Raw genomic sequence first — 25,645 nt, forward strand, 5'->3', positions numbered from 1 at the left:
GTCAGGTTAAATCATTGCTATTACCTTCTTGCTAACCCCAATGGAGGCACCTCTTCCCCAACTCCCCCATACTGAGGCCAGTAACCAAGAAATAGTAAGCCCCTCCCTCCATTCCCAACACCGACAGACCTGCTTTTAGTTCAGTGTCTGTAGCTCTCCTTTAGGGAATCATTTTTTGTGGAGATGTGACCTGGCACTACTTCTACCTCCTCAGCAGCTAGAACTACTTAAGAGTTCTTTCCCCCCCTAAATCCTTATTGCTGTCAGATGTTTCAACATCAGTAATTGATGTTTAGGTTTATTTTATCAGTGGAAATAATATGAAAGAATATTACCTTGTGCTTCACTGTCCCACCCTAAGCACCCTGGCATTTCTATATGACTTGGAGCACAGCCTATATATTGATGAATGTGTGCCCCTTGAGAATGTCTTGTTTTGCAGTTTCTATTGCTGGTGCTTTTCCACATGGCAAAAGATTCATGTCTTTCATTCATTCATATTTTTTGTGTATATTACATATCTATACACCTGTACAATTGACTCACTTGTCTATAATGTACTCTTTCTTCCAAGCCACCGTGAACAATCCCTAGCACAGATCTATTTCCACCACATATGCTGTGCCTTTCTTGAGCCTCTCCCCTACCCCATTCATATTTTCTCCCTCTTTAAATCATTTTGTATTATTTGTATTTACTTTAAAATTTACTTATGTATATGTTATATCCCTCCTGCCCTAGCCATCTATGGAATAACAGAATGTAAATTCACTGAGGACAGAGTTTGTTTGTTTGTTTTAAATTCATCTCCCCATTGCCTTGTAAATTGCATTGTATATTATAGGTGCTTATTAAATAATTGTTGAATTAAGCTGAATTATCTTGTGGGCATGTGAGTCACTTTTGAACAGGAGACAATGTGTTACCAAAGACCTGTTTAGGAAAGATAGGTCCGCTAATGGTTTATAGTATGTTTTGGAAGAGGGTAGAATCAGGCCATTTCTGTGTTTCCCATAATCTCAACTATGTGTCCCTGAATTATTCATATAATTTTAAAGCTTAGATAATCGTTCTCATCTAAATGCCAGTTATCTTTATGTTTGGGTTATGTCATTTTGTGTGACTTCCAGTTGTTGTTTTTAAATTCTGAACTTAAACATGAAGTAAAGGGGGTATTTTCATTTGGAATATCCTATACTGAAAGTGCATATCTCCATTATGTATAGCTTGCTTTTATTTTTCCATATTTAAATTCAGCCTGTAGTTTTCAGAGGTTTTCAGGTCATCTGTATCAGGGCTTCTTAAACTTTTTCCACTTGCCACCCTTCCAAGAAATATTTATGCTACCCTGGGTATATAGGTATATACAATAGGTAATTTTTTGTGACCCCTACATTCAGTTACACAACCCCATAAGGGTCATGACCCACAGTTTAAGAAGCTTTATATTTTCTGGCCTACCTTCTTTGAGTTTTTAAAGTTTCAGTGAATCCTCCCCCAACTTTTAGAATTATTTATCTTGTTCCCACCCCTGCCCAATGCATAAAATGTAAGCTTCTTGAGGGTAGGGACTGTCTAGTTTTTGTCTTTTGTTCCCCCACACCTAACACTAAGACTTAATAAATAATAAATATGCATTGAAGCAAGCATTCACATTATATACAAAGAAATGCTTACTTTGAATAACGTACATGCCTTTGAACTCTTTGAATATTTATTCCTGAGCCATAATCTCCAAGTTATTTTTCTCCATTCGCTCCTGTGCCTACTTCACATCACTAAAAGCAATGTCCATTTTAACTAGGTTTAAAGGATCTTGTTAGCCTTTTTGTTAAAAAAAGTCTTTACCTTTTTCTGTTCTTTAGATCATATATCTGCACGTTTTAATTTATTTGATTATCTACTATCATTATTCATTCGGATCATCCTATTAGGCAGAATTACCAAGTGTCCTATGTGTTCCATTAAGATTGGATCTCTCACATTGCTAAATTGTGTTGCCTTTAGCCTAGATCTCTTGCTTCATGGGGGGGCGAGGGAGGGGGCGGTATACTTGGTCTAGTCAACCTGTTCTAATTTTTATGCCATTTCTACTTCCTGATACAATACATACATCTGAAATTGGAATTATTGACCACTTTTCTGTCATTTATAGAGAAAACAAACCCCTTCAGAAATACTGGAGTTAGCCATTTTTATTTTGTGGTTCTACCAGTTTCGTACTTTACTCTGATCATCATGTAAAGAACTCTTACTGAGTTGAAAGATTGAGTTATTTTCATTTTGGCTTTAGTCAACTCCAGAATAAGTATACAGTATTGTGATTATTGGTATATTTAGTGAATAAATAGTTCATCCCTTGTAACTATATGTAATCTCTACAACCAGTTTTAACTCTTTACTTGTACTACTCAAATCTCATGAATTGGTAAAAGAATATATAACCCTTTTTTTTTTTTTTTTGGTAAAAAAAACTGTCTTACATTGTTTTTAAATTGCATTAGTTGTTCATTTTAAAGTGTACATTTATGTCATCCTCATCCTTACCACTAATCACTGTGTGCTCAGTAAAACAAATTTTATTATAAGCCTAAATATTGTGAGAAAGGGACAGTGAGGTTGCATGGTAGATAGAGTACTAGGCTTAGAGTCAAGAAGACTCTTAGTCTGAAGCCTATCTTTGTGACTCTGGGCAAGTCTTTTAACCCTGTTTACCTCAGTTTCCTCATCTGGAAAATGAGGTGGAGAAGAAAATAGCAAACTACTCCAGCATCTTTGCCAAGAAGACCCCAAAAGGGGTCATGATTTGGACGTGACAGAAAAATGACTACACAACAAAAAAATTGTGAGAAAGTGTTTTCTATAGAGTTCCTTTACATTAGTCATTAGTAGGATATACTCCATGGTTCATTTCAGTGCCTATTAAAGGTATGAGAGGAATCTGTTTTATGGAAGTCTTCATGAGCATTACACTGTTTCAGAATAAAATTGGAGTTTCATAGAAGTCATTTAATCATAGCCAAAAGAAATTAACTTATGATATGAAAAAAGTGGTTTCTTTCAGTTTCTTGTGTTATGGGTGCTGAATTCAGGTGTACCTTACTCTTAGATAGAATGCTAGATTAATATAAGGTATTTTTCCATTTAAGTGCAACTTTTTGGAAACAAACTATGTAAAAGCCAGATATAACTGGACCTTTTTTTGAGAATGTCTATACTTTATGATATAATATTGTCCTCAAAGCATTCTCATCCATTTTCTTTTAAGCATGATGATGGTCTCAGTGGATATTTTAGGTAAGTTATTGAGCATTCTTTTTTATATGTACTTGTGCATCCTGATTCTGCCAATAACAATTCTGAAATTGCTTCCTTAAACAGAAAATCATTTTCTTATGATAAAAATCCCTTGCATATTATTTCTGCCTTTCATATTCATTCAGTAGTCTTCTAAGTTTCTGTATGAGGAATTAGATTCCCAAAGCAAAGGTAAAATTTAAAATGTTTTATTAATCTGCATTTTATATAGTGCATAAGAAATGAGAAACTATGAGAATATGTAGGATAAAACAGTCCAGGCTTTTGCTAAGCATTATAAAATCTGTCTTTAAGAGATCTTATTGATGTTGCTTAAAGCCACTTACAAATAGGTGGGCATTATTGTAAATGTGGTACAGGTAGGATCACTTCAGAGATTACTCTGATGCAACATCAACCAAGTGCCTATAGGAGTGCCCAGAGCTAGAAAAGAACACGTCAACTCTCAGCTCTGATGAAGAGAGGATGGGCTAAATAAAAGGATGGATTTAGAGTCTATATGACTATAATATGTTTTTTAAAATAACACACTGATACTGTTTGTCAGGTTGCTTAAATGTTTTTCTGTTTCAAGATTTCAAAGAACTATGACAATTTAACGTAAATGGAGATGTGCATTATCATAATATTTAACATGGGCACCATTGAAAAAGAGCTTCTTAGGGCTAAAAGTAATTACTTCATATAATAAACGCTGCCATCTTCTGAGAAATAAGAGTATTAATGTTTCAGAGAGAGAATTTTGAAGGGGGTTAAGCATACAATAGGTGTAGGAGGTTGCAAAATAAAAATTTCACATTTCGGTGCATGAGATACTTAGAGCCTTACATTCACATTAACATTTTTAAAAATATACTTAATTGCAATTCTAAACCACTAACTTCTTTCAATATTTGGTGTCTCTAATAATATTTAGTAAGATTCTGTACAGACTATAAAATATTTATACCTATTCCTTAGAGAACTTACTGTTGCTTTAAAAAAAAAAAGAAAACCTTTTTAAGAATCTCATAACTATAGCCTTTCTTTTTTCTTTTTTCTTTTTTTTTTTGTGTGGCAGTGAGGGTTAAGTGACTTGCCTAGGGTCACACAGCTAGTAAGTATCAAATGTCTGAGGTCATATTTGAACTCAGGTCCTCCTGAATCTAGGGCCAGTGCTTTATCCACTTCACCACCCAGCTCCCCACCCCACCCCATAGCCTTACTTTTAAATACTTATAAGTCTTTCACCTTTCAGACCAAAATTGTGTTAGTATATACATAGCAAAATATAACATTTAATTAGCCATAAGAAACAGTAGACAGAGTGCCATATTCAAGGAGCTGCCAGCAAGCCATTGTTCCTGGAGGGAGAATATAGTGTGAAAAGACTAGAAGGGTAAGAAGGGACCAAGTTCTAAACAGCTTTGTACCTCAGATGGGACAAGGGGTATGTTTATCTTGTTGGTAAGAGAGATCTGCTGGATCTCCTTGAGCAGAGGAGGTGAAATGGACAGACTTCTGCTTTAGAAATATCATTTTGACAGCTAAATGGAGTGTTGATGTAGAGAGAGATTTGAGACATGGAGACTAGTTTCAATGCTATTGTGATAGTCATGGCAAGAGGAGGCTGAGCTAGGGTTTTGGCTATGAGTGCAGAGAAGGGGACAGAAATGAGAGATGTTTTTAAAGGTAGGAGCAATAAAATTTGGCAGTGGATTGATAAAGAGTGAAACTGAGGAGTCAAGGATGACACCAAGGTTGCAGTCTTGAGTGGGAAGATGATGGTAGATACACTTAACAATTAATAGAGAAGTTTAGAAGTGTTGACTTGTGACTTGCCCAGGGTCTCACAGCTAGTAAGTGTCATGTGTTTGAAGCTGGATTTGAATTCAGGTCCTCCAGAATCCGGGTCTGGTGCTTTATCCACTGCACCACCTAGCTGCCCCGTAAGGATAGTTTTTGACATTTTTTTCCATAGGATTTTTAGTTTAATTGTTTTTTAAGAAAGGGGAGATAAGGTGCCAGAAGAGAGATGATGATGATAGGGGAGGGTGAGGGACAATCTGCTTGATAAGACAGGTGATGGAATTAATATTACATGTAGAGGGAGAGATTGGCTTTGGTAAGAAGAACCCAACACTTCATCTGAATGAAGGAGATGGTGGGAGAAGACAGCTGAATGATATGAGATGAAGAAGATCTGAAAGGAAGCTTTCAGCAAATAGCCTCAGTTTTTTTCATTGAAATATAAGGTGAAATCAAGAGTTTAGTGGGAAAGGGACCTACGACAAGGACTCTTACCAAAAAGTTGGAAAGAACCTTTTAACATTTGCTGCATGCGAGTGAATTTAGGGGGAAAATCAAATATTTGACTTTTGAAACAGTGACGATCTAGTTGAGATTAGATAAAAATTTGTAGTGGACCCATTCAGAACAGTTTATGATTTCCTCTTGATACATCTGGCAACACATGAATAAAGGTAGCTGGTGAGGAGTAATCCAGGGTTGCGGTTTACTGTGGCTTAACAGTTGGGCAAAGGGTGAAGGATAGTGTCAAGTTGAAGTGATTTGCTAAGTGGCTGAGATTGGTAGGAGTTGAAGTGTAGCTAATGAAGAAATTATGGCCTGGAAAAGAACTAAAGAATGGAAGAGGAATGGATGTGGCCAGTATGAGGACAAAAAGACCCAGGGTTAGACATCATAAGATGCAAGAAAAGATAGAAATGGTAAAAAATTTGGTCATAGAACAAAGAAGTGAAATGCTCGTAGTTGAAAGATTGACCATATCTGTGAGAAACTGCAGTGAAATAGAGCAAGAAGTCATGGAAATTTGGTGGATTGAAAAACTTAGAAGTTTGGTTTTTTACAATGTTTTCATTATAATGAAGCATAAAGTTTCAAGGTAATAACATGTTTCATTCAATTTATTAAAACATTTTTAAAAGTTATGTTATTTTGTTTTGATATTTGTACAACATAGCTTTTTTAAATTATGTATTTAGTTATTGAGGCTAATTTCATGTTAACTTAAGTCAGGACCTTATTAAGTGAAAGGTGCACTTTTTATCTAATAACAATTCTATGATAAAGTATTGATTGTTCCATGAACTCTTGAGAATAGGCAGCAGAGTACTGTTGTAGGGAAAAAAAGACCCAGCTGATTTTTGAAAGTGTAGGATTTTTAAAATAACAAAACATTCTAACATAATTATGAAACCAGCCTAGATATCATAGACCCTGTAGGACATTTGTTACAATCATTTGCTAAAACACACTGAACATTATATTTATGACAGTTATTTCTCACTCCTTGTTCCCCTCTTCCCTCCCAGGAAGTGATATTTTTAATATGACATGTTGGATTTTGTTTTATTTTCCAATAGTTTTCATTGAAAAGAAAGTTACGGTATTTCTGTTCCATCTTGTTCTCTTCAGTCCCTTACCTGAATTTTAAGAACAAATAAGATTTTTCTTTTTTTATTAGTTTTTTTATATTATTTTATTCCAATTACATGTAAATATAGTTTTTAGTATTCATTTTTGTAAGATTTTGAGTTCCAGATTTTTCTACCATCCTCTTTTCTTTCCCCTCTCCCGAAGCTAGCAAACATTCTGATGTAGGTTATGTACAGTCATGTTAAACATATTTCCACATTAGTCATGTTGTGAGAGAAGAATCCAAAAAGAGGGGGGAAAAAACCGCAAGAAACAACACAAATCCCAACAAAAGTGAAAAAAGTATGCTTCAATCTGCATTCAGATGTGGAGAGTATTTTCCATAATGATTCTTTCGCATTATCATGGAGCATTATATTGCTGAGAAGAGCTAGGTTTATCATAGTGGATCATCACACAGTTTTGTTGATAGTGTGTACAATGTTCTATTGGTTCTGCTCATTCCACTCAGCATCTATTCATGTAAATCTTCCCAGGTTTTTCTGAAATCTGCCTGCTCATCATTTCTTGTAGCACAATAGTATTACATTATATTCCTATACCACAGTTAGCCAGTTTCCAATTCTTTGCCACCACAAAAAGAGCAGCTATAAATATTTTTGTACATGTGGGCCCTTTTCCCTTTTTTATGAGCTCTTTGTTGGCTCAATGGGTATGCGCAGTTTTATAGCCTATTGGGCATGGTTCCAAATTGCTCTCCGGAATAGTTGGATAAGTTCACAGCTCCACCAACAGTGCATAACAGTGTATAATAGTAGCAGAATTTATATGGAAGAACAAAAAGTCGAGAATATCTAGGGAATTAATGGGAAAAATGCAAAGGAAGGTGGCGTAGCTGTTGTACCAGATCTAAAACTTAATAAAGCAGCAACCATCAAAACTATTTGGTAATGACTAAGAAATAGAGTGGTGGCTCAGTGGAATAGGTTAGGCACGCAAAACACAGTAGTAAATGAATATAGCAGTCTCCATAAATCCAAAGACTCTAGCCTCCAGGATAAGAACTCACTATTTAACAAAAACTGCTGGGAAAACTGGAATATAGTATGGCAGAAAATAGGCATAGACCAACATCTTACACTGTATACCAAAGTAAAGTCAAAATGGGTACATGATCTAGACATAAAGGGTGATACCACAGGGAAATTAGAAAAGGAAGGAATAATTTACTTGTCAGATCTATGGAGAAGGGAAGAATTTATGACCAAAGATGAGATAGAGAACAATCTTTACAGTCCGTGTTTCTGATAAAGGCCTCATTTCTAAAATAAATAGAACTGAATCAAATATATAAGAATATAAGTCATTGCCCAACTGATAAATGGTCGAATGATATGAAAAGGCAGTTTTCAGATGAAGAAATTAAAGCCTGTCTACAGCCATATGAAAAAATGTTCTCAATCACTACTGATTAGAAAAATGCAAATTAAAACTTCAGAGAAGTACCACCTTACACCTATCCAATTAGTTATATTAACAGAAAAGGAAAATGGTAAATGTCAAGAGATGTGAGAAAATTGGAACGCTAATATAAATTTTTTACTTTGTTTTCAGATGTTATGTTTTTTATTATACTCTATCCATAGTCCTTTGTATTACGCGGTAAATAGGTTGTACTCCTACATATTTCTATTTGGTGCCATACTTTTTCCTTTTTGAGGAAAGTAGAAAACAGCCTTCAGAACAGATGAGAAAGGAAATACTGTTCTTGACTTCTTGAGTTTAACTTGTTTAGTTCACTTAGATCCCTTCATCATCTGCTACCCATTATTAGGTATCATGGTAGTTTTAAGGTTGGCTTGAACTTTTAGAGACTCCAAGTATAATCTTTCATTTTATAATTAGGAATTCTCCTAAGCTCTTATGTCATTGAATCCATAAATACTTATTAAAGAATTATAAGTAAAATTTGGAGGCAGGAAGGACTTGAGTTCAAATGCTGCCTCAAGCACTTAACCGGTTTTGTGACTGGGCAATTCATTTAGTCTCAGCTTCACTTTCTTCATCTGCAAAAATGAGGATAATAATAGCACTTCCCTCACTGAGTTGTCCTGAGGATCAAATAAAATATACATAATTTTTTGCAAAGCTTAAAGTGCTTATTAAATGAATACTGTATATTATTATTAAGCAATATTAAATATCCCATTATGTACAGTATGGTTATTTTAGGAAACACAAAGATAATTGACATACCATCTGATCTAAGAATAATAGAGTTCGGGGGGGGGTGTAGTAGATAAAGCACCAGCCTTGGATTCATGAGGACCTGAGTTCAAATTCAGCCTCAGACACTTGACACTTACTAGCTGTGTGATCTTGGGCAAGTCACTTAACCCTCATTGCCGCCGTGTCCACCCCCCACCCCCCCAAAAAAAATCATCTTGGGGGGGGAATAAACAGGACTAAATATACCATATGGTACAAGACAGGTTTTTACAAAAAAATAATAATAATACAAGTTTTTTGACATTGGCCAAGTCCCGTCACCTCTGGCTCCTCATTCTCATCAGTGAAGTGATTATTTTGGAATCCATTACCTGAAGTCTGTTCCAGATTTATATCTATGTCTAAACCTATGGCTTGCTGCTAAGGAGATCAGGCGATTGAGGAAGGTAGCATTTGAGCTGGAATTTAAACAGTGGCTTTGTGTGCTTTGTGGGTAAAAGGCTTGTATTCCAAGCAGAAATGAATAGGAAGCAAAGAGGCTATTGACATGTGTTTTGGGCACCTCAGATTATATAATTTAACTCTCTTATAGCAGTGTATTAATAGATAGGAAGTCTAGAAAGGTAAGATTGGGTGAAGATGTGAAGGATTTTGAATTCCTAGTGTTATTTGGTGTAGATAGTGTGGTTTCTTTGAATGTTTTAGAGTAATGAGAGAATCAGAGCTCTATTAGAAAAATTATTTTGGCAGTGCTATGGGAAATAGATGAGGAGGAAGAAAGTATTGAAACTGGAACTAATAGTTCACAGAAGAGATAATGAACTAAGGTGGTAGCAGGGCAAATGCAAGAGGGAAGCAGCAATAAGAAAGACAAGGATGATGATAGAATTAACAATGATTGGGGGTGGGGAGGAGTATTTCATTGATACCAAAAATTTTGTATTTCTATTTTATTCGGGTAAACTTGAAGCCTTTGATAAGCAAATTGAATTAAAACCTTATAAATATATATAAATTTTTATGTCTGGTCTTTATAGGTATTCAACCAGGTCTTTTTACTAAGCAAATAAAGACAAAAATACTTATCACAATTTTTAAATTTCATTCTATAGGTTGGAATTGTTTATTCTTTTTCTGAATCTGTTGATATTTGCCTTTTTACATATTGAGTAAAATGATACCAAAGAAAATAATACTGTATATGAGTTTAATGCTGTCATTTATCTCATTAAAGAAAATCTTTAAAAAGAACATTAAGAAATCAAACATTGCTATAGTGTAGGCTCTGTTTCCTATGTATTAGTGCCCAAATGCTATAAACCTCTGGTGCCCAATAGAACAGAATATCTGTAAGCATACCTATGTTTACAATGTTTATCAAATTTATACACAGATTATTTTAATGAAGTAAATGCTCTGTTTTGAAATAATAAATGCTCTTCTCTTTTTCATCTGTGTAGGCAGAAGGAGAAGACAGCCTTAAGAAGATGCAGCTGATGGAACTTGCAATTCTGAATGGCACCTACAGAGATGCCAACATTAAATCACGTAAGGATTACACTAGCCCAGTGTAGTAGCTTTTTCTGCTGTTTTTTTTTTTTAATAAACCTCCTTTTAGCGGGAGTATATATGAACAGTAGCAGACCTATTGAAGCAATTATTCATTTGTTACAGAGTCAATACTACCATTTTTAATACTTTCACAAATTAAGGACATTCTATTTACATTAATCATGCCAACCTATCTTGACATATGGTGTTTTAGAATATATTTTTGTTACTTTCCTTGCAAGTTCAGGCTCTAAACTTGAATTCCTACTTTATAAATATGCACCAATTTGACATTAATTTATAACCTCAAATACACACATATATGAGTGTACCCCCACATATATATACACAGATAATGTATTTATAATCTTATAGATAATGTTTATCTAAGTGAAACTATATATTAAATTCTTTCCTGTCATCTTGCTTGCATGTTTTCCCTCCATTGTGGAGTGTATTTTTGTTTTGTTTTGGTTTGGTTTTGGGGTTTTTTTGGGGGGTTGTTGCTATTGATTTTATGTGAGCTCACAGAGATGAGTGGTGTGATACTTTTTTCATTCACATTTTGCTTTTTATGTATTTGAGCATGCATAAGGATGTTTAACTTTTCATTTGAAAGTGATCATTGAATTTCATACTGGTGGTATATAGACTAACTACATGCACAAATAGGAGTTTTAGTTTCATATAACAAAGCAAAAGGAGAGCTAAAAAAACTTTATTAAATAAGTAAAATGTAGTTAACTGTCTGAAAGTAATTCTGGTTTACAAAAAAGTTCACTTGAATTTACTTTTGAATGGGCTAGAATAATATCAATAGAAGTACTATAAGGACATATTTTAGATTACTTCTCTTAAGAAGTAGTCAACTAATGCAGCTGCTAGAAATTATATCTGTCTTCTGAGAGCATGGCTTACTTCAACGCAAAGAAAGTTAGTTTTTCTCCAAGTTGAATCGTAGGCTGGTATTTAGAAATACTTAGACATAACTATATTTCTATAAACTTAATTACAAGTTATTTTTTATGCCATAAATACGTAATAGTGTTTCCTTTTGCCTTCCTGCATGCATCTTAGTCTCATGCAGTCTTTAAAAGCATAGGTAAATTAAATATTTAAACTAAAAGAAGCTTTTGTGCTTTATAACCTGTTAGTCTAGCTTACTTTTTTGATGGCTTTTTTATTTTTGCATGTTTATTCTTAATCTCACTGGGAACTGGGTAAGCTATTTGTGCATTTGATTGGTGTGCTTTGGCACTTTGTGTGATCAGCGCATGTACTAATGATTTCCTTTTATTTTCTTCTTTCCTGCTTTTTTCCTTTCTTTTCCCCATTCCCCCTCATTCTTTCCATATTTTGTACTGCTGTCTCTATACTTCTTTCTAAATTTCTTTGCTTACTGTAGCAGCCCTTGCCTTTTCTCTTGCAGCAACAGCCCAGGCTCCAAGGATTATTACTGGGCCTGCGCCTGTTCTCCCACCAGCTGCCCTGCGTACTCCTACGCCAGCTGGCCCTACCATAATGCCTTTGATCAGACAAATACAGACCGCTGTCATGCCAAACGGAACTCCTCATCCAACTGCTGCAATAGTTCCTCCAGGACCTGAGGCTGGTTTAATTTACACACCCTACGAGTACCCTTACACACTGGCACCAGCTACATCAATCCTTGAGTATCCTATTGAACCTAGTGGTGTATTAGGTAAGTTCATCTCCTGAATCGATTAGCTTAGCTATTGATCACTTTTCAGAAGACTATTTCATTTTTCCCCAACATGTAACTTTGGAAGTATTTAAACAAGTCATTAAAAGCTTCTATTAGGAAAGAACATTGACCAAGTTTTTAGTTCTATCCTCTGTAAGTTCTACTTTTTGGATAATTATAGTATAATTTTTCAAAATTAATCCATATGTATTTTACTTAAATTGATCACATCACATGCATTATAAACAAACTACGTTTAGAATTGCTTTTTTTTTTCTATAATGTAAGTTATATATCATTTCCTTTGGAAATGTTTTACATACTTCTGTAAAACATTTATAAAATTCAAGTACATTATTTTATTATAATATTTTTAATTTATTTTTTAACATTTTAAGGAATGATCTGAAAATTATCAGAGATTCTTTTCTTCTTAAAGATTCATAAATTTCGCTTTTTTTTTTTGTATGAAATCCTTGCCAACACTGAAAAAGTAAATGCTGCTTTTAATTGCTGTGTTACCATATAGAATTGAGTAAAAAGCCATGTCAGTGGACCCTGAATGACACTTCTAAACAAAAATAAAATTGTATTAATTTACAGTTGGTTAAAAACTGCAAGACTTGAGCAAAAAGTGGTGTGCCCAGAGACATTACTGATGCCTTTTTTTTATAGAGTGGATTGAAATGCCAGTCATGCCTGATATTTCAGCCCATTGACTTGCTGGATGAAGGACTAGAATACAGCAGCCGTTATAGCACGACCAGTCAATGTGGAACAAACTCTTTGAATGCAACCCTTTGTCCTACCAAACAGAATTTGAATAATTTTTCCTGATTTTTTTTCCCCTTTTCTTTCTTGAATTGTATATGACCATGGTGCTGCATACATGCTGTTGATTTATAGGAATCTGAACTTTAAAGGGTTTTTTTTTTTTTTCAGCATTAGTATTGATTACATAATTCTGAAAAGTCACTAATGATCACTGGACACTTAGATTCAAAGTCATTAGCTTGTTCAGACAAATTTATTGCTAAATATGTGAAGACAAGATGCTCTGTATGTTATCTGTGTGTACGTGCACAAACGTGCTTTTTGTTTTAGAAATTTTTTATTGTACATATGTTTTCAATTCATTACTAAATCATTGTATAACATAACTCACTGGTCAAAATCACACCACATAGCTGTTCATAAAGAGGCTTATTTCTATTGCACATTTCTGGAAGCATTTAAAAAATAACCTATAAAACTTAACCATTTTAAAGTTTTTCCTTTTCATTAATATCATGCCCTAAAATCTCATGCATGCTCTTTTTCTACCCAGAACTCCTCTCTGCTGGCACCCACAGCATCTGTTAATTTAAAAAACAAAACAAAACAAAAACTTTGCTCATGTGGGCTTTCCTGCAGGAGTGTAGCTCTTAGCCACCCACTCTTGTTCTAGCAGTTAAGAGAGATAGGCATGATTTGTTCATGTAGAATCTACTTTTATGTGACTAGGTCATCTAAAGTAAAGAAATTATAACAAAACATTTTACTGCTTAGAAATAGCAAAGGACAGTGCAGTAAATACTGTTTCTGAATTAAGAGCAAATTGCACAGTGTTCTTTGGGAATCTTTTCTGGGGAGTGGGGTACGAGTTTGTTTGGGGTTGTGGGTTTTTTGTTTGGGTCGTTGTTTTCATTTTAAGCAAAACTTAAACAACTTACTCAGTTTGTAAAAAAGGTAATTTCGCCTGATTGGCATGCATCAAGTAAATAAGATTATTAAAAACATTAAATGAAAGCTTAAACATAAGTTAATTTGAATTGTTTTATTTCATACTTTGCCATCTAAGCAGTAAAACACATTGGAGAAAACCAGTAAACTTTTAAAACATCGCTGAGTTTTAACCCATATGCACACAGATAACATGCATGTATATCAATGTTTGCGTTAAAATACTTTAAAAGTAAGCAGTGCCCTTCAAAACAGATGCAGACATGTGTGTTGGTGGTAGTGAGGAGATTGGTAGTGGCATCGCCATCAGATCTTCATTGATGACTAATTTTTAATTCCCTTCCTTTTATCTTTAGGTATGGCTTTCCCAACGAAAGGCTAAGAAATTCAAGAACGGTCTTAACTGAACCCTCATCAGATCTGAATTTAACAAATGCTTAGTTTCAGCAGCCTTGGAGGAAAAAAAAAAAGCTTAGCCTAGCAGTCAGTGACTTACTTGCACTTTTTGCACATAGATATAAAATAAAACTATGCTAATTAATTTGGTTTAGTCTGTACTATGAAAAAGTAGCTGTAATTTATAAAGGAGTGTATAGTAGTAAACTGACTGCTAAGTGTTCTATACTGTTTGCTTTACTAATCACCTAATTCATTGCAGTTCATACTTATTGACTCAAAGTTTAAAACCATAAGCTGTAGGCTTTAAGAATTGCTTTTAAACTTTTCTAAGTGGTAGAAACTGGAAGTGGTCTTAAGGTTAGCAAATAATTGTCAGTATTAAATATGGCATTATTTAATTAGTCCTGCTCCAAGAAAGGCACTTCAGTGAATATGTGACTAGTAAAGCTTAAATGTGCTTGGGTCTAATAGATTTCATGAAATACTGTAATTTGAGAATCATAAATGAATGGATAAAACAGGTTAAGGCCAGAATGTTTGAAATGAATGCAATATTAGTATACACAGATATATTCTACATATTATGGTTAAGTTTTTAAAACTACTGTGCCTTAACTTGTTTCTTTCTTTCCTAAAATGAATTTTTGTAGTAAATGAACATCCATTTTGATAAACCTGCTGTTAATGTTTGTTTTTGGGTTGTGTTGGTTTTTTTTGTTGTTGTTGTTGTTTTTGTTTTGGGGGGGGTTTGTGGTTTTTTGTTTTACTTTTTTTTTTTTAATGAATGTCTTCTAACTTTGTCTTGGTAATTGCAATTTAACTAGGTGCGGTGGCTACTAAAGTTCGAAGGCACGATATGCGTGTCCATCCTTACCAAAGGATTGTGACCGCAGACCGAGGTTAGTTTAGTTATGCAGTTCTTGTGTATAAGAAATACATTGGGTATACATGAAATTTGCAACACCATGCCTAACAGAGAAGTGTTATTGGGGTGGGGGGTATTGTTTTTCTGTGCACTTCTGCTTTCCCCAAAATCTAAATACATTTGTAATTTTACAGACATTTTTAATAGTTGTTTTGGCTCCTCCCATCTTTAAGCATACTGAATCATGTGGGAATATCTAATGTGAAGTGGTTTCTAATATCTAGCAATATATAGATGAATCATCCTTAGTTGGAGCTCTTAAAATTTTTGATGCTGCCTTACACACACACACACACACACACACACACACACACACACACACACACACACACACACACACACACACACACATATTTTTTAATCAGCATTTAATTGACTTGAGTATCTGTGTGGTGTTGCAAAATTAATGGATGGATGGGTGCTTTAATGAGTGAGAGGTAAAGGATCTTATTCCTCCCATGTACTTCTGGAGAAAACTGAAGATTTAGGTTCCATTTCCTAATGCAATAATAAACATATTTGAGCCACTGCATAACCATGAGGAAGTGCTTGTTGAGTACCTAACTGAAGTCAGCAAAGTAAGGACTGTGAAAATTACTATATAAGGCAGTTGAATTTCTATGAATCAGTAAAAGCAGTTTTCTTTTACTTTTTCATCCTCTTACTAAAATGGATTCTTTGACACCTGTCATTTGCTGCTAAAATACATTATCTGAAGGTAAAATAACTTTTCAAGTTTTGCAGTGAGAATAGATCCAGTTATTTGGATATTCCTGTTAACTAAACACCAGAGAATAAGTCTTCATTTTTCTCCTTTTCACCATTATAATTTGCCACCTATAGGTACCCTTGGACCCTTGCATGAATTATAAAGTTTATTGGGAAGTGATTTTTTTTTTTCGGTTTATTGACATTGGACTGTTTTCTAAGATTTTCTCACTACAAAATAGGATTCCCAAATTAGATAGCAAAACATTTTCTTCAAGCTTCTCTGATGGGCCTCATTTGCTGCCTAACAATTCAGTTGTTCAAAAGTTTTATCTGGGACAGGGCCTACACTCCAACTTTGTCATCTGTGAACTTATGAAGACCTACCTACCTTACATGGTCACTATCCATTCTGTAATGTATTCCACTAACTTGGACAGAGCCATTGTCCACACCAGATAGTATGGTTTTCCAAAGATAAATGGTAATAATATTTATTTAGCCTCTTCTACTTAAAAGAGCCTTGTATACAAGTTACACATAATCATGTCGTAAGAGAAATGCAGCAAGATCTCAGTAGTGAACTGACCATCCATGAAGATAACTAGAGGTCATTTTTCTATGAAGTGTGTAATAATTTTTTTAAAAATCACGCACACATCTTGCTTATGTCAAAACAAGGCCTTCTATGGAAAAAACAAAGTGTGACCTTTATTTTTCTCTTCAAGGAAAATAGATAGTTTCACTATTTGGAGCTTTATTCTTGTTGTTAGAAAACATTTCATGTAGGATATAAAATGTTTTTAAAATAGTTTTTCAACTGTAAGAACACTATTTCCATGTATGCCTCAAATTTTTTTTCTTACACTTGTATTTTAAAAGTACTAGCATACATGATATTCCTGAACGTTGAGGTAGTTAATGAATAGATTAAAGGAGAATTACAACGTTATTTGGGAATTGTCAACACATTCCATGTATAGCTGTTTTGTAATTATGTATGTGTTGATTAGTTTTGTTAATGATTTAATTCAAAATGCAATGTCAGCAAACCGAAATACTAATTTTTAATAACAGTACTTGTACACCAATGTTGTGTCACTATAAACATGTCAGTCATTGGGTCTAAGGATTATATCTAAAATAACACAAAATTATTTTATGATACTACTGGACACTGGGGGTTTTTTTTTGTTGTTGTTGTTGTTGTTCTTGTTCTTGTCGTTCTTTTGTTTTTAATCCAATGTATAGGTTTAAAGATAGTATAATAAGCATTACATATAATGCAAAAAAACAGCCCTTGGACCTGTCAAACTATGTTATCCTTATAAGTATGCATTTTGGAATTGGTGGAGGTTTGACAAAGACATTTTTACTGAAAATAAGACCCAACTACAAATAAAACAAGACTGAATTTGATCCCTGTAACAGGTCGACTGACTTTTAATTGTAATGAATTGTAAATGGTGTTGCACACTTGATAAACCTGTGTGTACTGTAGAAGGCCAGGGACTTGGCAGAGGATGTATTCCAGGTGTACTGGTGTCATTAATTGGTAGCTTGTTTTGGTTTTATATATATACTCCACAAAAAATAATGAATGCCAAGAACTCTTCTGATGTTTTTACAGAAATCTGCATTCACTTCATTTATACAAAATGTAATACCATTTAATCAAAATTATAATCTGTCTCAAGAAATGCTTTAAGATTCTGTATTTCCAGAATCTCTGTAAAGTGGTAAAATTGTGCCACATGAAATATTTATTTTTTCTTGTTCTTGGAACAACCATTATTAATTTAGACAAAATCCCAGTTAACAAAATTTTGAAGATTTTCAGGGAAGATGTGGTCACATTGAAGTTAGTGAAATGGTTTTAATGTTTATAAATTGTATCCTAAATGGTAGACCATAGAAACCATTTAATTATATGAAGGTAAATCAGCCCATTGTTTAGGTCATTTAAACTCTTGTTATCTGTGAACATTATACATACAAATCTACTGGATTTCATTTTATGAAATGGCACAGATCTGACTTTGCACTGAATATATTTCTCACTTTCATCTCCTCTGCCTTAGTCATAATGGCAACAGTACAAAATACTCTATCAAACCTCAGAATTTGTTAGGTTTTAATTAAGCTGTTGAATAAGTCTTAAAAAAAATCATACTACTGTTAAAGTGGACCAAGTTTGTGGAAGCAGAATGTGATAGAGGATGATTAAGGAAGGAACAGCTCGAGAACATTGGGAATGATAACTTTTCCACTTGAGAATTTTTTATGTTTTACTGTAATTTTGTTTGTTTTGTTATTTTGCAAAAGAAAATAGTATTTACAGGTGGCTTCTTTTAAAATATAAAAATATAAAGCAGGAATGTATATGAAATGTCAGATTCTATTGTATTTGCAGAGTATTAGCTTTGAAATTGAATAAAGAGAGCTGTTTGTAGTTTTAAAATGCCATATTAGTATCAATTAGAAATTTCCTCTATTTTTTGATGTATCTAGAGCTTTTTAAGTATAGAATTTAAAATGGCAGGACTTTACAGTGTTTACATGCAAGTGCATTTTATAAGTGTTCTATATGTGTAAAATAGTATTTTCAACTGGAAAGTACTGGCTTGAGCACAAGGCTTGGCCTTTTCCTGGTTCCCATGATGATGCCTACACTGCTAGACTACAGTTTAGTACTGCTTTGTATCATGAGGCCAAGAATTTCCATGTTGTTTGTAAATAGAATAATTGAAAAGCAATAAAAATTTTATTGAACAAAAGAAATCTTGTTTGGCCCAGAGTTTATGTTTAAAATGTTTATAGAAATTTTAAATTCTTTAAATTCATTTCTTTTAACCACCAGTTATTAATAATCACATCCATCATTAATAGTCGCTTTAATGCTTGCACCTGGGGAAGTACTAATGCTTAATAGCAGTCAGACACCTATAACTGCACTGACTGTTTTCCAAATTCTTTTACCAAGTCCCAAAACCTATTTATTGTTTTTTGTTTTTCAATTTCCTTCATTGACTGCTACTAACCATTAGTTGTTAGTTGTATTTTATTTCTATTTTCTCCTGTTAACCAGTTTTGTGGGAGTGGGCTCTCCTTCACATGTTTAAATCATGATGTAAGACAGTCATGATTTTATTGCATTCTGTAGATGGTGTCAATCAGTTTGTCAGAATTAAACATGCTTGTTTTTGTTTTTTTTTATTAGTTGTGATTAGTTTTTCATGTTGTCATTAAGCCGTCACTAGCTGAAACTAATCTCTTCTCTATCTTTTCTTTCTTTTTTTGTTTTGTTTTTTGTTTCTAACCACCCAGCCGCCACCGGCAACTAACCTATGACCTTCTGACCTCTGAACTCTTCACCCAATGATGACCTGACCATGCCTGCCTGCTGATCAGTTAACTGGTAATCGCCTTTGCTTGCCTGTCATCAGTGCAGCGAGCTGAGGCACTTGTCCGTTCGTCTTACCATCTAACCAAACAAAAGACAAAGAAATTGTCCTCCAACTCCGCTTTTTCCCCCCCTGTTTGGGTGAAAGTGGTTCTAGAACCTGCACTGAATAGTAGTAAAGCAATAAGGTCCAATCCATCCCTCAGCACTGATCATCCTTTAGCGTTCCGCCCTAAACGAACGGTAAGAGGGCCTCTCTTAAGAAATGGAGACAAATGGCCCTTAACTACCCGATGACAGAGGCAGTTACTGTGAGAGACTTCTAGGAATCCTTTTCTTCTCATAGTGAAGTCAAAGCTCTCTCTCTCTCTCTCTCTCTCTTTCTCTCTCTCTCTGAATGTACTGTGCGATGATGCATCATGCATGAACCTTTGGTCAGGGATGTCATTGGTGAAGTGATTTCAAAAAGTATTCAAAATTTGACATGCTGTTTAGTCACTACAGTGCCCTCAAAGGGCAGAAGTTGCAGCCTTTTTTTATATTGCCTGCCAAATTTGATGTAGTAAAAGAAAGTGTGCCATGAAAGAAAAATTAACAAGAAATTTTGAAAACTAATGCAAAGAACAAAACTGCAACACTATTTTTTAAAAAAGAAAAAAAAAATCTGAATTAAAATTACCGAGCCTGTATTTTACACCTCCTTAAAAGATTATATGAGAACAAGGTACATGCATTATGTGTCACATTACTGGGCAAACTGTTCAAATATTTTTTTTAAACCTCCCTGTATAGAAAAATCATTAAGGATGTAAAAGCCATGCTTGCCTATTTGCTGTATACATGTAATGAAATTGTAGATAAAGTGTAGTGCATTGAAACAAATGAACAAAAAAGTAGATACTTTTACTATACAAGGGTGCTGGTGCAGAAAAAAATATATATTTTTGGAAATGTAGCATTTTATACTTTCAAGTGTTATAAAAAAAAGAAAAAAAGAACAAAGAAACCCTTTATTTCATTAAATGATTTTTTCTGGTGGTTGTCAAGAAACAAAAGACCAAAAGAGCCTTTTTGTCTTTCTTTTTTATTTTTTAAGTATTGGAATAAGTCTAAAGAAAAGAAAGTGCCTTATTTTCCTTCATGGTCATTTAGTCAAGTGTCTCATAAAATCAGCTCCTCCCTCTGATAACAAGTGAATGCATGCCTGCTCAGCCCAGTGTGTGAGAAGGTAGAGGGGGAAGACACATGAGTTGATGGTTTGAATTATAATATATTTGCTGTGTTACCTTGATGCAATTTGCCAAATCTGATACTGTGAAAAAAAAATTGATAACTTTTCTATCTTATGCCAGACTGCTCATTCATTTTTAAAACATTTTCATTCTTTTAAAATCATAAGTACTTTTGTTTCATGCACTTGCTCAACCCAAACCCAAAGGATCTGAGACAAAAACTGTGTTATTCTCTTTCTCACTATCCGATTAAAAAAAGTAGAGCAATGTTTTGTTTTAATGGGATGAGTTATATTCTTATTGATTGATATAGTAGTAACCTCTAGATGACTTCACTAATTTCACAAAATAAAGCTTTGTGAATTTTACCAATTTTTAGTTCAGAAGTTACTTAAAACTTTTACAAAATTTTATAGAACTTCTGCCTGCCATGTCAGATAATTTCTGATAGAACTTTTTCATTAGTTCTAACTTCCTTTGCTTTTGACTTTTAAAAGAATGTTAGAAATTAGCATTAATTTGCATATAAAGGCTCAACTATATATTCGTTTAAGCTTCCTAAGTTGTGAAGTTCAAACAGTTGGCCTTGTGTAATAGTTGAAGCAATTTGTGCACAAAGCTGATTTCTAAATAATTGAGTGATTATTCATTCTTTTAACAAATCAGTACCAGACATGGCAAATTATCAAGTGACATTGTGTTCCCCAACTTATCAACTCATTCCTTCTTACATACCTTCACAGCTTTGAAGTCAAAGGTCAGCAGTAAAGCTCAGTAAGCACCTGCATGGTGACCTCATCCATCACCTTGTCTCAAACTTGGAAATGATTTTCAGTTTATTTACTATGCAATAGACATTCATCCCTTTATATTCAGCTAGCTTTTGTTTAACGTGCCACTGCTTTGTCTTCCTGTTACATATGCAATATTTTGATTTCCTTACAATATATGCTGTGCCATTTTGATTTTTATTTTGGTTGGTTGAATAAACTCGCGACACTCAAACATTTGAGGAGAGATTTGCTAAAATGATACCAGTATTTGTTCCAGTTTCATCTCAACTATGATAAACCTGGACATTTTAGATGTTTATCAAAGGTCTTTTATTGGGAAGAAAGTAAGTGTATCAAATAAATGTGTGACATTTATGAGTAATGTTTGCTCTAAACAAACTTTTGAAAATTTAGTTGACAAAATTTTGGATCAACTAAAAAGAAGCATGACTTTTGAAATCTCTGAATGCCTTGGTTCTCAGTATTATCATTCTTTATTGAATTTATTTCTTATTAAAATATGTAGTTTTAAGACTTTTTTTCTGACAGTATTATGTAATTTTTTTTAGAGTGGGTAGATGGGAGTGTCGCTTGTATGCTACCGTACAGCTGACATGTATTTTGTCTATTCTTTATTATCTTAGTAGTTTCATGCTATGTATGTACCATAACCAACCTATTGCCTATGAGAAACATGTAAGATAATGTATTTACAGCCATTGTTACAAGTTTATAATGTATTTTTCTATCTTGTTTTATATGTATGTTATATAACATTCAAAAAAAGAATTTTTTTCCTGATTGAGAAAAGGATACAAAATGCAAAACCCACAATTTTGATAACTGAAAATTGCCAATTGTTTTGCAGTACTTTATTATATTGAGAGTGTTGTCTTTCTTGGGCTTTTAGTTAGCTACTGAATGAATACATTAGACACATTCGGGTTTTAGTTGGGATTTTACATAGCTTGCATTTTAATTCTTTGGTTCTTTGCTGTTTCTATTAACCCATAGCATTATTTTAATAAATGTTATAATACCAACCTACTAACTCTGGACTATGTCTGTTTATTAACCTATACATGTTTAATTAAAATCAATAAATAAATAAAGACGGAAGAATGTAAAGTCTTGAGTTACTGGACTAACCCTGAGGAACGTGACCACAGATAACACAGCGTGACTTGTTTTTTATGTTGTTTGTCAGCTGACAATTCTGCACACTACTGTTAAGTTGGCTTTGGTTATTCTGGCCTTTTCCCTTGGGGGTAGATGCCAGTAGTGATGGGAACAAAGGAGTATCTACTGGAGGCATTCTTGTAGAGTCTTGCCACTTGCCTTTCAGCATCTGCATTACTAATTCCACACTTTTCTTATTTTTCCTCCTCCAAAATAATCACTGTCTGCTCACAGCAAAAGAGCAAGGAAGCTCAGTGTGATGATATACCAAGAAACCAGTTTGATTCTTTGTTGAACCATTTCCTCTAGCTTCTCTATAAGGAGCAGGTAATTGTTATGATCTATACTTTAAAAAGCAAAGAATCTGGTTATTTCTTACAATTTTCCTAATACTTTTGACAGTTGACATTTTTCCTTTGTAAAGCTTAAGCAGTGTTAAACTTTTACTATTGAGGTTATAATTATCTGTCATTATTAGCTCAGGGGACTGCAACCTAGGTAAAGCCAAAGGTTAGGTTGACTGTTTTTCATGAAGTGATTGACAAACATAGAAAAACAGCAAACAACCTTTTAGAACACCACAATTGGTGTTACCTCATGTTTTCTTTACCCTTCTATGTCCACCCCACATACCCCATTAGATAATTGATTAGACCTTGGAATTGAAGTGGGGGGGAGCGCAGGGCTAGCACTTAAAAGTTGTATTTGGTAAATTGTTTGTATGCAAATTTAAAGAATTATGGTTACTTTAATGTTTAATTAGGTTTGCACCATGGTTATGGTCACTTAGATTTATGAACATTAAAAAAAATTGTCACATTCAATGAGACCACCTGTTAACCCAGTTTTTCACGTGCATAATTTTATTTCACAGATATTGGTTGCCTTCCTTTTCTGTGAAAACATTGTATTATTTAGATGATAAAATTCTAAAGGTGAATAGTTGCATCTTTTAAAACGGATTTATTTCTGCAGGTTATAATCAATTAACCTCCCAATTTCCAAAAAGGATTTTTTTTTTTTTTTTTTGGCCTGGGAGGAGGTTGGGAGACGTATTTAGAGAATAGGTGGGCTAAATTGATGGAATAGATAGGATGTGTCTCTTATGGCTAAAACAGCACATTTGGATCAGTCAAACATAAAAAGAAACTTAAGTGGTTATATTTTATATTAATTATAAAAGAGGTATTCATTCATTCATTGGGGTTTTCTTTTTAACGAGTTGTAATGGTAATTATACATGTGCAGCTCTAGTTTGTTGCTGCTTATAAAAGACCTTAATGTCCTTTTCTTCCCTTTATTAAACATTGTTTCTGGAAGCTGATTTGTAGAAGTTGATTTACAAGTTTATTCTCTGTGGTGGATCCTCGTCACTTACTTTGAAGGGTTTCCATGAACTTAGTATATGAATGTTCTGGAACCCTCATGCAGTTTCATCTCACCTTCAGCTAGTGGTACTTAAGGTATAATTAATATGATAAAGCAGGGTTATAGGTGCTTATGGCTAAGTTTTGCTCTTCCACGTTGGCAAGAGATTGTCATATTGTCAAAAATCTCAACTTCCAAGGCAAAACTCTGGCAATACTTGTAAACTTTTTTGTGGGGAGGGCTCTAAAAGTCGTTTTGTTTTTTTTTAAAGGTTGAAACATTTTGCAAATCTCTTTTTTTTTTTTTAAGTCCATTTACGATAGTAGTAGAATGTTTTGGTATACAAAACTAACAATCTAAGGTCAAGTAAATGGTAATGAAAACGTCAATTATCAATTTGACAAGTCACCTGGAACCTCTGAACTTTCAGCTAAGAAACTTATTTAATATACTTAATTAGAAATTAATTTTTGTTTTTTTCTTATGACAGACAAAATGTCAGCAAATATATAGAGTGGCTCTAGATATTTATGTCAGCTACAGTGCAGCAGCTTCAAGTACAGTTTAAAAATAGGTGATTTAAACTACATGCATGAAACCAAAATTTGTGTATATACTATTTATAGTCAGTTTTTAAATACTTTTCTAGTGCACTGAATGATGATAGATTTATCTGCTTTGTACCATACCAAAAATAATTTCTTTAGCAGAGCCCTTAATATATGAATATTTTATATGCAGCCATTAGGTTTAGTGGACTTTGATTGGCTGATTCCACAATTCCAAAAACAGTTAGTTAGCATTTTAATGGAGCAAAATATACTTAGTGTTTCAAACTAAAAACATTAAGCTTTCAGTAAGCTGCTCTACAAACTTTTTGAACTGTTTATAGAAAATTTTATCAAATGTCTGTTTCAGCCAACTTTGAGGGATCATGTAAAATATGCTAATTTTCTCATCACAATTAATAAAAACTTTCATTTTGAAATGGAAATTTTCTTAACTGGATAAAATCAATTCTGATACAACACCATGGAACAATTTTTAAAACATTCCTATGGTGCAGACATTTAACATTTTACTTAACATGCTTCTGTTTCAAGTCAAAATGCCTGTTACCAAGATAGTATTGTTAACAAAACCACATACATAATTGGTACTCAATGCTGAATCAAACTGGTTAACCTAAGCACAGTGCTCTCTTTTCTATGTTTCTGCTGCACTAATTGCCAGTGAAAAAGTTCACTAAAATAGCGGTGGGTGGTACGTGCAGCAGTGCTCACAGTATTGATTCCTCATTGCTGTTTTTCTGTGGAAAAAAATCAACTCCCAGGGCAAAAGTTAACTTACACCTAAAAAGTGCTACAATTAATTATTTCATATTACCAAATATATTTTATGATTTATGTCATAGCAACTTATGTAAAACATTTAGAGTTTTGTTTATGAAAAATGTATATGGTGGTGGGAAAAGAATATTCCCAATACACATGTGAATGGAGAAGAATATATGATATGACTGTGCAATAAACCAACTGGAACAGGTGCATGTGCTTTATCTTCAAAAGCCAGTTGCAGCTAAAATGCTGCAAGTTAGTTTTATTTACTGAAAAGAAAATAATTTTTAAATGTGATCTGAATGTCAGAATAAAGATTGCACATTTTAACTTCTAATTTGCATTAATGCTTTTAGCAACATTTGAAAGAGAACTTAGTTCTAAGGTCCTACAACTCAGTGTTAACCTAAAGAAAAGT

General features: G+C 33.7%; 1 protein-coding gene across 6 annotated transcripts in view; it reads left to right on the forward strand.

Annotated features, from left to right (window-relative positions):
- The window catches only part of QKI (QKI, KH domain containing RNA binding), a 214,571-nt gene extending 189,136 nt beyond the window's left edge, over window positions 1-25,435 (forward strand). Inside the window, exons 5-8 of one of the 6 annotated variants that reach the window (XR_006356281.1) lie at window positions 10,386-10,473; window positions 11,882-12,178; window positions 14,260-15,201; window positions 19,263-25,435. Coding sequence is in view for 5 of the 6 variants with exons in the window: in XM_044000753.1 (XP_043856688.1) it covers window positions 10,386-10,473; window positions 11,882-12,178; window positions 15,127-15,201; window positions 19,263-19,279 (477 nt within the window). In the remaining variant the exon portion in view is untranslated. The other 5 variants (XM_044000753.1, XM_044000751.1, XM_044000755.1 and 2 more) reach the window with 5 other exon arrangements.
- The last annotated feature ends 210 nt before the right edge of the window (window positions 25,436-25,645 follow it).

The sequence above is a fragment of the Dromiciops gliroides genome, chromosome 4, assembly GCF_019393635.1.
Source record: "Dromiciops gliroides isolate mDroGli1 chromosome 4, mDroGli1.pri, whole genome shotgun sequence".
Classification (NCBI taxonomy): domain Eukaryota; kingdom Metazoa; phylum Chordata; class Mammalia; order Microbiotheria; family Microbiotheriidae; genus Dromiciops; species Dromiciops gliroides.